The sequence below is a fragment of the Neoarius graeffei genome, chromosome 1, assembly GCF_027579695.1.
Source record: "Neoarius graeffei isolate fNeoGra1 chromosome 1, fNeoGra1.pri, whole genome shotgun sequence".
Lineage (NCBI taxonomy): Eukaryota > Metazoa > Chordata > Actinopteri > Siluriformes > Ariidae > Neoarius > Neoarius graeffei.
The window spans coordinates 114,991,860-115,003,883 of NC_083569.1; the positions used below are offsets into that span (position 1 = coordinate 114,991,860).

The 12,024-nt window shown below is 42.2% G+C and overlaps 1 protein-coding gene and 1 pseudogene across 1 annotated transcript in view; both read left to right on the top strand.

Annotated features, from left to right (window-relative positions):
• LOC132882153 (Fc receptor-like protein 5) overlaps window positions 1-12,024 on the top strand; it is a 202,018-nt gene that overhangs the window by 160,409 nt on the left and 29,585 nt on the right. Inside the window, exons 8-9 of the mRNA XM_060915425.1 lie at window positions 4,211-4,465; window positions 7,762-7,809. Of these exons, the coding sequence (XP_060771408.1) occupies window positions 4,211-4,465; window positions 7,762-7,809 (303 nt within the window). The remainder of the gene's footprint in view (window positions 1-4,210; window positions 4,466-7,761; window positions 7,810-12,024) is intronic.
• Window positions 10,046-10,159, top strand: LOC132897903 (U2 spliceosomal RNA; annotated as a pseudogene).

The following is a 12,024-nucleotide window of genomic DNA, read 5'->3' on the forward strand; positions in this document are numbered from 1 at the left end:
GGCCAAACGCGAACGGCCGGCCGACTTCCTCCAAGCGCAGTGCGCGGAAGCGCTGGCGCTGCTGTTCTGGAGTGCGCCCCACGCGCTGGAGGACGGCCCAGCGGAGGTCCGCGTAGGCCAGCCGGTGGTCGGCGGGGAGCTGTAGCGCGGCCAGCTGTGCTTCTCCCGTGAGCAGGGGGAGGAGGCGCGCCGCGCGCTGCTCCATCGGCCACCCCGAGGCTTCGGCGACTTGCTCAAAGAGCGTGATGAACGCCTCGGGGTCATCCTGCGGGCCCATCTTGGTGACAGTGAGGGGAGACGGGCCCGCGGCAGGAGCGCTGGTGGACCCCGCCAACGCGAGGAGGTGCCGGAATGCCTGTCGATCTTCTTGTTGGGCCAACACCAGGGCCTCGAACCGCTCTTCTTGCTCCTTTCGGAGGGTGAGTTGCGCCTGGTGCTGGCTTTGCTGGGCCGTGGCAAGGGCGTGGACCAGTTCAGCAAACGGGGAGGACTCCATGGGGCTGAGAGGCTGCTGTGCTCCAGATCCCGGGTTTCGGCACCACTGTAGAGGTCAGAGCAGGTGGGTAGAGCACAGAAGTACGGCAGGACAGAACTGAGTTCAAAAAAACTATTTATTGTGTTCCTTTTCAGTTAAACACACACACTCCCAGTCACCCAGACACATACACACACAAGTCGTCTGGTGCAGGAGAGAGCTCACTTCCTCTGCTCTCTCTCTCTCCTTATATAGGGCGTGGTTGCTGGGAAGACACACAAACACAGGTTAATTGCTCTCAGGTGAAGTGATTCTGCCACTTACCTTCCCTGACTCCGCCCTCCTGTCACAGACCGGCGCTTGACCACGCCCCCGCTGCCACAGTGACATATTGCTGGTACGTGGGTAAAAGTTCCTTTAGAGTGCAAATGGTTGAAGTCTCCCATTATGAAATTAGCCGCATCAGGAGCCTCTGTCTCTGCCTGCGACACCAGTTCATGAAGCAGAGTGGCAGCAGCCTGTGTGTCGGCTGAGGGCGCAATAGAAAAAGTCTAATTTGGTGTATTTCCCGAGGCAAGTGATTGGGCCTCAGGCACAGTGAAAGCAATTCAATGTCTGTGCAAACTTTGTGCTTTGTTGTTATGTGTTCAGGGTAACAGTACTTATTGTTCACAAACACACACGCCCCCACCTCTCTTTTTCCCGGAGTTTTGATTGCAGTCCATTCTCACCAGCATGAAGCCCTCCAGGTCAACTGATGAATCGGGGTCCGCGTCCGTGAGCCAGCTCTCAGTCAAGCAGATGAGGCAGGATTGCCAGTAGTCCGAAAGGTATTGGCTGCTGGCTCACAGCTCATCCACCTTGTTCCTTGATCTTTGGACATTGCCCAGCATGATCGATGGAAGTGGTTGTCGGTAGGGTTGCCTTTTAATCCGCTCCCGGATCCCACCTTTCCTTCTGCGTTTCCTTGCTTTAGAGTTCTTACTTTTGACACAATTGAGTGATAGCAGCGATGTGTCATCCAAGCGAGGGAGTGCAAGAGATGGTCTGAGATTCAGCAGAAATTCCCTTGTGTAGGTGATGCGATTTGCTCGGCCATCATGCGTATTTGAGTTGTAGCCAACTGCATGTCTGACAACAACTAGAAAAGTGATCAAGCTCACCAGTAGAACGACTGAGTTTAGTTTCATTTTGTAGCTTACACGCTGACGGTTCAGGAACTTAAATGGTTGCTGTTTTTGTTGCGTATAAAAGACACACGATTTAAAACAAACAAAACAGGTAAGAGGAGACGCACAACAGACCGTGTCGCCGCTCGCGCATGCGCCACAGACTCCATGCAGACACGTAGCTAAGACAAGTAGAGTGTGCGTGTTCTTAATTTTTCAAATGTTAGTAATGTTAAGATTAAATAATTTCTAATACATACACTAAGTAACACAATAGGCACTGTGTGAAAAACACTTAATGTTCAGCATTAATTTTGGAAACGTGCAGAAAAAACCCTGCTGATTAATTCCTGAGTATGAATCATTTCACCCAAGTCATTAAAAATAAACTAGAAAGGCACTCGGCAGAGGGCATACCTCTGGCGTGCGCGCGCGCGCACACGTATAGACTTGCACTGTAAAAGCTATACAATTCCCAGCCACTTTATTAGAAATTAAGTTGTGGTCAGAATTTTACAAAAGACCTTTTCTTTTTTTGTGGCAGAATGATTGTATAACTTTCATAGAAAAAAAAATTATTTGGTGCACTACTTTTAATTTATTTGGGGATTTTTGAAATCAACACGCAGTCAAAAATATATATACACAACACCCTCATATTTGGTTAAATGTCCCTTAGCAAGTTTCACCTTGATCAGACACTTTTGGTCGCCATCAACAAGCTTGTGGCAGAATTCTGGTTGGATATTTGACCACTCTTCCTGGCAGAATTGGTTGAGTTCAAGTTGCTTTGTATGTTTCCAGCAAAAACCCAACTTTTAAATATATTTTTGATAGGGTTGAGGTCAGGATTTGCTTAAAACTTAATGTTAGCTTGCTTTATCCGTTCCACAACCAGATCTGATGTGTGTTTGGGGTCATTGTCCTGTTGGAACACCCAACTCTGTTCAAGCTTCTGATGATCTGAGGTTATGCTGAAGAATTCTGAGGTAGTCCTCCTTAATTATTCCATCCACTGGTAGTCTTTGTTCATTCGTTCACCTACAAACTTTAGTCAAGCACTAACATCCCCATATCATCACAGATGTTGGCTTTTGAACATTGTGCTAGTAACAGTCTGGATGGTCCTAATCCTCTTCAGCCTGCAGGACGTAACATCCATGATTTCTAAAAAAAGTTCTTGTCAGACCACAGCATGTATATGTATGTATGTCCAATTAGACACAAATGAACTCTGAAGGTGTTAATTCAGCACTGGGGAATTTGCTGTGTAGTCATATCCTTTATTCAATCATGCTGGTTTTTAATGTTGTGCCGCCCGAGGGATCAAAGGTCACAGGGTTTTATATTGGTTTTCGGCCTTGCCCCTTACTTACAGAGATTTCTCTGGAGTCTCTGAACCTTTTGATGATGATATTTTCAGCAGCCCGAACTCTTTTAGAAACTATGTTGTAGGATTTCTGTGTAAACTACTCAAAACCTGCTACGATATAGAGAGACCGTGCACCTGGTCCGCCGTCCGATCTTCCGCGTGCCATCAAACTTAGCGCACTGACTTTATTATAAATCATATTTATCATAAATGTATGTGTTGTGAATAATAGTTTCATGATTTCACTTTTTTATTGTTAAAAGTGGGCGGTACCTCGCATGGGTTTTCCCGTTCGTGCTGACCCCTTTGGGTGACATTACCTTTTTTCCTTTTTGTAAATTATTGTAATTTTTTTGTGTAATTTATTATGTATTTTATACGGTTAATGTTCCCAATAAAGCTGAAAAAAAAATATGGATTGTCTATGGTGAAATCTCGAAATTCCTTGCGATTGTATGTTGAGAAATGTTCTTAAACTGTTGGACTGTTTGTCCTTGCAGTTTTTCACAAAGTGGTGAACCTCGCCCCATCCTTGCTTGTGAATGACGGAGCCTTTCCAATTATGAGTTCACTTCTTTACCTGTAGAACGTTCCAGGCAGGAGGTTTTTTTTTTGGAACACTCCACATCTGTCCCTCTCTTTTGTTGCCACTGTCCCAACTTTTTTGGAATGTATTGCTAATCTATTGAATCTGTAAATCTGTGTGATTTCATTTCTACAAATAAAACATACACTGTAATTAAATCCTTACAGAAGTTCAGATGATTAAGAGGAGGATATCTGGATGAATGACAGAAAAAAAGATGCCTTTGGCAAGAATGTTTTACTGTGGCTTAATTTCAACTTAAACTGACAAAGAATTGCTTTGCCAACATTATATTAGCTATTTTTGAAATATTGGGTGGTTAAAGCTTGCAGCTGCAGAAAAATCATAATATTCATTTCCCTAAAAAAAATTTGTGAACATTTGGTTCAATACTAACAAAGTACCAAATTTTCATGTCTGTATCAAGAAGTACCAAAACTATTTACTCATACTCAGTCTGAAAAAATGGCATTGATGCATCTATAGTTTGTCAAATAAAATTATTTATAGTGGTGTTTAAAATGTCTCTTTCTACCTCTGTACACTTGAGAATTACTACGTCCTTTGTTTTTTAACCTACCTACATACACGTACATATTTTATTACAGAGAGACCTAAAGCTGTGGTGTCCATAAAGCCTGATACACATGTGTTCATTGGAGAGTGTGTTACTTTCAGATGTAACACACAGGAAGGAGGAGATTCTCAGAGGTCATACAGCTGGTATAAAAACAAAGATCCACTCTCCACAGAGGGAGGACATGTAGTCTACAGAGTCCACACAAACCCGGAGTTGTTTCTCTGGTCTGTTGGTGACTCTGACCGTGGTTCCTACACCTGCAGAGGACAGGATTCAGAGATCAGTGATGAGATAAGATAGCCTTTTATTATCCCACAAGGGGAAATTTACATTGTTACAGCAGCAAAATATATAAAGAGAAAAAGATAAGGCAGTGAAGGAGGAGTGCAAAAGTACCAAGTATACAAAAAAGGATATTATATATAGGAAATAAACTACAAAATTTAGAGAGAAAAAAATTTAATTTGTATAAATTAACAGGTTTGCAGAAATATAGTTAACATAAGTGTATTACATAGGTTGAATATACTACGTGATACACGGGCGGCACGGTGGCGTAGTGGTTAGCACAGTCGCCTCACAGCAAGAAGGTTCTGGGTTCGAACCCAGCAGCCGGCGAGGGCCTTTCTGTGTGGAGTTTGCATGTTCTCCCTGTGTCTGCGTGGGTTTCCTCCGGGTGCTCCAAAGTCCAAAGACATGCAGGTTAGGCTAATTGGTGGCTCTAAATTGACCGTGAGTGTGAATGGTTGTCTGTGTCTGTGACCTGCGATGATCTGGCGACTTGTCCAGGGTGCACCCCGCCTCTCACCCATAGTCAGCTGGGATAGGCTCCAGCTTGCCTGCAACCCTGTAGGACAGGATAAGCGGCTGCAGATAATGGATGGATGGATGGATGGATACTCTAGCTGTAAATACACAGTAATTAATACAAACCCAAGTCAGAAAATGTTGGGATGGTATGTTGAAATTAAAACAAAACAATAATTTGTAAATAAATTTGACCTGCATTGCACTTGAAAGGAAACAAAAGCACATTTATTATTATTGTTTGTTTTTCCTCAAAATAAACACTTATTTTGATTTGTGGAACACGTCCAAAAATTTGGGACAGTAAAGCATTTACCACTTTGTAATATTGCCATTCATTCTCTCAACACTTACAAGATGTTTATGGATGGAAGACACCAAGTGATGAAGCGTTTCAGGTGTTATTTTGTTCTGTTCTTCCTGCAAACAGGTCTTAAGGTGTGCAACAGTACAGGGTCGTCACTGTCATACTTTCCACTTCTAAATTCTCCACGCATTCTCTATTGGGGACAGAGGGGACACTCCCTCTTCTTCCATAGCCACGCCTTTGTAATGTGAGCAGAATGTGGTTTTGCATTGTCTTGTTGAAATCTCCCTGGAAAAGATGTCGTCTTGAAGGCAGCAGATTTTGCTCCAAAATCTCAGTGTACTTTTCAGCATTAATGCTCAATCACAGAAGTGTAAGTTAACTTTGTCAAGGGCACTGACACAACCCCATACCATGACACACCCTGGCTTTTGGACTTGTTCCTGGTAACAATCTGGATGGTCCAGAGCACACAGTCTCCATTTCTTTCAAAAAAGACCTGGAAGACTGATTCATCTGACCACAATACACGTTTCCACTGTGTGATGGTCCATCCCAGACACCTTTGAGCCCAGAGAAGTTGATGGCTCTTCTGGACACAGTTAACATAAGGCTTCCTTTTTGGGCAGTGAAATTTTAACTGGTATTTGTGAATGTAACTCTGTATTGTAGCTTGACAAAGGTTTGCCAAAGTAATCCCAAGCCCATGTGGTTCTATCAGCGACAGATGAATGGCAGTTCTTGATGCAGTGCTGTGTGAGGGATCGGAGATCACGGGTGTTTAGGATAGGCTTGAGCCCTTACCCTTTACACACCAAAATTCCTCCAGATTCATTGACTCATTTAATGATATGATGCACCATAGAGGGTGAAATATCAAAATCCCTTCCTGTCTTCCTTTGAGAAACATTGTTTTGAAACATTTCAGTCATTTTCTCACACATTTCTTTACAAACTAGAGATCCTCGGCCCATCTTTGCTCCTCAAATACTCGGCCTTTCCTGGATACTGGTTTTGTCCCAAATCATGATTACAATCACCTGTTGACATCACCTGTTTCAAATCACATCATTATTGAATTGTTTTCCCTCATTACTAGCCCTAAATTGCCTCATCCCAACTTTTTTGGAATGTGTTGCAGGCCTGAAATACAGGAATGGATGTATATTAACAAATTAAATGAAGTTGGCAAAGCAAACATGAAATATCTTGGGTTCATTCTGTCTGCAATGAAATACAAGACAAAGTAAATTTAGAAATCACTGATTTGTTTTTTTTTTTTTTTGCATTTTCCATTTTCCAACTTTTTTTTCAGATTTGGGGTTGGATATGTCACGTTATAATATGCAGTATATATGTTTATAAACAAACATCTGAACTCCAAGTGTTGTAAAGTCATATTGATTTTGTTGAATAAAGCAATTTTCATAAACTATGATAGAAAAGGTAATGAGAGTTAAACACAGATTCACTGTTATGAGAACATGGGTTTAATGTGTTTTAAATAAAAATCATACCTCTGTACCTGGCCCAAGATGTGATCGGAATCAGAATATTTCATTTCAACTTTTGCAGATTCTTCCAAATTATTGTGTTTAAATAAAAATAGTACCTCTGTACCTGGTCCAAGAGATCATCTGAATCAGAATATTTCATTTTGTTTCAACGTTTGTAAATTCTTCAATATTATTCTGATGATGTTGCATATATCACAGAAACTCAGATGTGTAGTTCCACTCATCTAACATCTTGATGTAATTCGTAATTATTTATAACATTTCCTGACTGTGTATTTGGTCTTTTGTAGTTACTCTGTGACTCGGTGACCAGGGCTTTGTAAAATAAAGTGCTTCTGTAAGAAACCATAACTGCTGACAAATCACTTTCATCACATTCACACAAACTGGAACTGCTCACATCACGATCACCACTTATTGCTGATATAGCTGTGTTTCACAGCCCTGTTCTGCTTCCTTTTACCAGTGACAGGAACACGAGTGCGTAAGAATGAATCATAATGTATATGGTTCATAAAGACTACAGCCGACATTATCCAGTTCAGTTTGGAAACAGATGATACCTGGTCATAAATATACATTTTTAAAAAATTAATTTTGTTGTTGATAAAAACATGTTTTGGAGATTAGATGATAAATGTTCCACTGTTCTGAAATCATCATGATATATGAATGATGACAAATTCATCATGATAGTTTAGATCTTGTATTATTGTTCTACAGCGAGCTCGAAACCTGTAGCATCCGTGAATCCTGATAAACAGGTGTTCAGTGGAGACGGCGTCACTCTGAGATGTGACATACAGGATGAAAGTGTCTCTAGCTGGCAGTACAGCTGGTATAAAGATCCTTCACACAGTGGTGTCAGTAGTGAACAGGTGTACACAATCAGTGGTGTTAAAGTGACCCACACAGGTAACTACACCTGTAGAGGAGCAGAGAGAGGAGGCTCACGCTCATCACACTTCAGTGATGCTGTTACACTGGAAGATGTGGGTGTGTGAGTTTGCTTGAGTGAGACATTAAAATGTGCAATTAGATATTCTTAGATTCTCATTATTAAATAAACCTACAAATTAACCATTTTGTGTTTCCTGTGCAACAGAGAGACCACCGCCAGTAGTGAGTGTATCTCCACAGAGCTGGCTGACTGAAGGAGACTCAGTGACTCTAAGCTGTGAGGTTACAGGCTCCTCTACAGACTGGACATTCAGCTGGTACACAACTGTTCCCTACAGATCCGGATTAACTCAAATAACAAATAGTCGTGTCTATAACATGTATGTGGAGCTCCTCTCAGACAGCAGCAGAAAATCTGGAGGCAAATACACTCTCAGTCCTGCTGCTCTGAATCACACAGGAGTTTATATGTGCAGAGGAGAGAGAGGAGAACCAGCCTTTCACACACAGTACAGCAATCCACAGCCTCTATGGATCACTGGTGAGGAACATTAACAATGGGTTTGGGTTAAAGTTTCTGACTGCAAAGTTGAATTCTGGGTAAAATGTTCTATTTCTATTGCTGTTGGAATTTTGAGATGCTTTGTTGCTGCACACACTGTGTCTCCTATGTGTAAATGTTTTGCCGAGATAAAATACGTCCCACATTTTACGATTCCGGAGATCGCTGAAGCAAGTAAGCAACAATATCACATGACCACCATGGGGCGTGTTGGACCTACTTTGAACCAAAACAAATCGGTGTGGGTAAATATGGTGGACTTGGCTCTCCTGCCAGCTAAAAGCCAGCGGAAATGAAAAGGAAAGCCTGCCTAGTGAGTGTAACTGCAAGATAGAGCAAGGTTAGATGACGTGTCATTTTTCTGGACAGATAACTAAATCATTCTGGCTAGTGTTTAGCTATCTTAGCCTTAGAACCCATGAACTCCACGGTAGCGTGTATGGAGTTATACACCTAATGTTTTGATCTTACAGAGAAAGAAACAATAACACAAAAGCAGTAACAGAGAAAATATATATTTGTCTTTTTTTTTTCCGAGCAATTCCAGCGTTATGGACGTGACACTTGAACTCAAAATGGCAACAAATGACCCAGTGCATGTTTTATTGTCTCCCAGTATTTAAACAGGTGTTTCATATTTTAAGGCTGTACCATACTGGAGAAGTGATAGAACAAGAACAATTCCCATAGTACATCTAGGGCATGCCAGAAAATGCCAATAAAAGATGCGTTATGGATGTGACAGAAAAAGTATCACACTTCTTGGGTGACTGTACATTTTTATCAAACTCTGTGAAATTGTAAACCTAATGTCGAAATGGAGATATCCATTTGATAGAGGGGTCCAAGGTGAATATTAAAAAATCTTTGTTTAAAATATTTTGTATTTCATGCAGAGTTTCGGAAGGAAAAGTCAGCGTTATGGATGTGACGAAATTCCGTTATGGATGTGACGCGTCTGAAATAGACATGGCATATGTTTAGAAAATCAGCAATTTAACCACCATAACCCTTTGAAAAACTCTCTAAATATCAGCTAAAACTATCAAAGTTCTTAAATAATATTTAGGATGGCTATTGTTTTGCTGTTTTGTGGATTTTAGCATACATTTTTGTGGCTTGTGGCAATAATATAGAATTGTACATGATCAAAGTTATTAGTGTCATTAGCTAAAGTAGTGAAGGCGAAGGGAACAATTCTTGTGACAAACTGGTTCAACTTATTCACATCTGTAAAATACAGGCCTAGGTGATATCTCTGGGAGTGGTTTTGATGTATTACATGTTGCTTTATTTTTGCATGGTGAGGTTGACATTTACATGGAATTGCCCTTTCACGGATCTATTCGTGAAGGTCAACCACAAATTACATCCCTGTGACTCAAAACTCTCCGAGGTCGATGCAGAGTCACAATGTTTTCCGCGCATCACCATCCTGGTGTGACGCAGTTCCATAGTTATGCTAACTGGTTAAAGCTCCCCGCATTCGGCTGTTTCCTGTTTCTCTAGGGCCGTACTGTATACCTTCAGAGGGAGGAAAATGGTCCCATAACAGAGAAAAGCGACCCTCAGGACATCAAAATGATCACATCTCGTCAGCCTGATATTGTTCTTGCGAGATGTAGGAAAATGCCATGCATGGAAAATTTTTTTGAAAATTTCAGATCACTTTGCAGTCAGCACCGTTAAACAGAGTATGATATGGTGGTGTGAATGTCAGTTGAGATTCATTCAATATTTATTAATATGTATAAGGCAGTTAAAGAACCCTTCACTTCTCGGCCTTTTGGCTAAGATCAAGTGTAGTATTTGTTCTTATCAGTTTAATATCTGATATGTTCTCTAAATGAGCAAGTTTTTGGGCAGCACGGTGGTGTAGTGTTTAGCACTGCTGCCTCACAGCAAGAAGGTTCTGGGTTCGAGCCCCGTGGCCGATGGGGGGCCTTTCTGTGTGGAGTTTGCATGTTCTCCCCGTGTCTGCATGGGTTTCCTCCGGGTGCTCCAGTTGCCCCACAGTTCAAAGACATGAAGTAAGGTTAACATGGGGCAGCCTTGAGCTGAAGTGCCCTTGAGCAAGGTACCTAACCCAACCCCTAGCTGCTCCCCGGGTGCTGTAGTATGGCTGCCCACTGCTCTGGGTGTATGTGCATGTGTTCACTGCTTCAGATGGGTTAAATGCAGAGGATGAATTTCACTGTGCTTGAACGTGCATGTGGCAAATAAAGGCTTCTTCCTCTTCTTCTGAATGCTGGTTGAGTTTGGTGACAAAAGCCATGTGCTGTCTTTTTGTTCCGTCTCTGCTCCTCATTTTGTCATTTGGTTTATTTTCCCTGATATAAAGAGGATGAAGGAGATGATTGAGGATCTATGGGCTGGAGGGTTTTATTATAAAATCCAGAAAGCCAGAGCAGGTCAACACTGGAGATGTAACTGAATATGAATATATTATTTAGAATGAACAGGGGTGGCCACATTTTAATCAAATTTAACTCCATGAGGCGAGTGATTCACTAATTTAGTGTCATAAATGAGACACATTTCTGCACCTCTAACATTGTGTGTGTGTGTGTGTGTGTGTACGAGAGAGAGAGAGGTTTTGACCTGTGTGTACCTGGTAGTGTGTACCAAAGGAGGTTGAATTGACCTCCTCCTTTGATTATTTATTTATTTATTTATTTTATATATATATATATATATATATATATATATATATATATATATATATATATATATATATATATATATATATATATATATATATATGTGTATATGTGTGTGTGTGTGTGTGTGTGTGTATATGTGTATGTATGTATGGGGCGGCACGGTGGTGTAGTGGTTAGCGCTGTTGCCTCACAGCAAGAAGGTCTGGGTTCGAGCCCCATGGCCGGCGAGGGCCTTTCTGTGCAGAGTTTGCATGTTCTCCGCGTGGGCTTCCTCCGGGTGCTCCGGTTTCCCCCACAGTCCAAAGACATGCAGGTTAGGTTAACTGGTGACTCTAAATTGACCGTAGGTGTGAGTGTGAATGGTTGTCTGTGTCTATGTGTCGGCCCTGTGATGACCTGCCGACTTGTCCAGGGTGTACCCCGCCTTTCGCCCATAGTCAGCTGGGATAGGCTCCAGCTTGCCTGAGACCCTGTAGAACAGGATAAAGCGGCTAGAGATAATGAGATGAGATGAGATTAGGAGGTCAATTTATATATAAGGAGGTCAATACAACTTCCTTAGGTACACACTACACACGGATCAACTGTGGATAACAGTTGAAATAATCCTGACTGCATGATCGGGGGGTAACAGTGAAATGAGTGAGCACGGGGAACACATTTACTTAAATATTTAGCTTATTATTTGCTCATTCTTTCATGTGAACGTTTGTTCATTTAATTAAAAACACATTTGGAATGGGCGGCACGGTGGTATAGTGGTTAGCGCTGTCGCCTCACAGCAAGAAGGTCCTGGGTTCGAGCCCCGGGGCCGGCGAGGGCCTTTCTGTGTGGAGTTTGCATGTTCTCCCCGTGTCCGCGTGGGTTTCCTCCGGGTGCTCCGGTTTCCCCCACAGTCCAAAGACATGCAGGTTAGGTTAACTGGTGACTCTAAATTGACCGTAGGTGTGAATGTGAGTGTGAATGGTTGTCTGTGTCTGTGTCAGCCCTGTGATGACCTGGCGACTTGTCCAGGGTGTACCCTGCCTTTCGCCCGTAGTCAGCTGGGATAGGCTCCAGCTTGCCTGCGACCCTGTAGAAGGATAA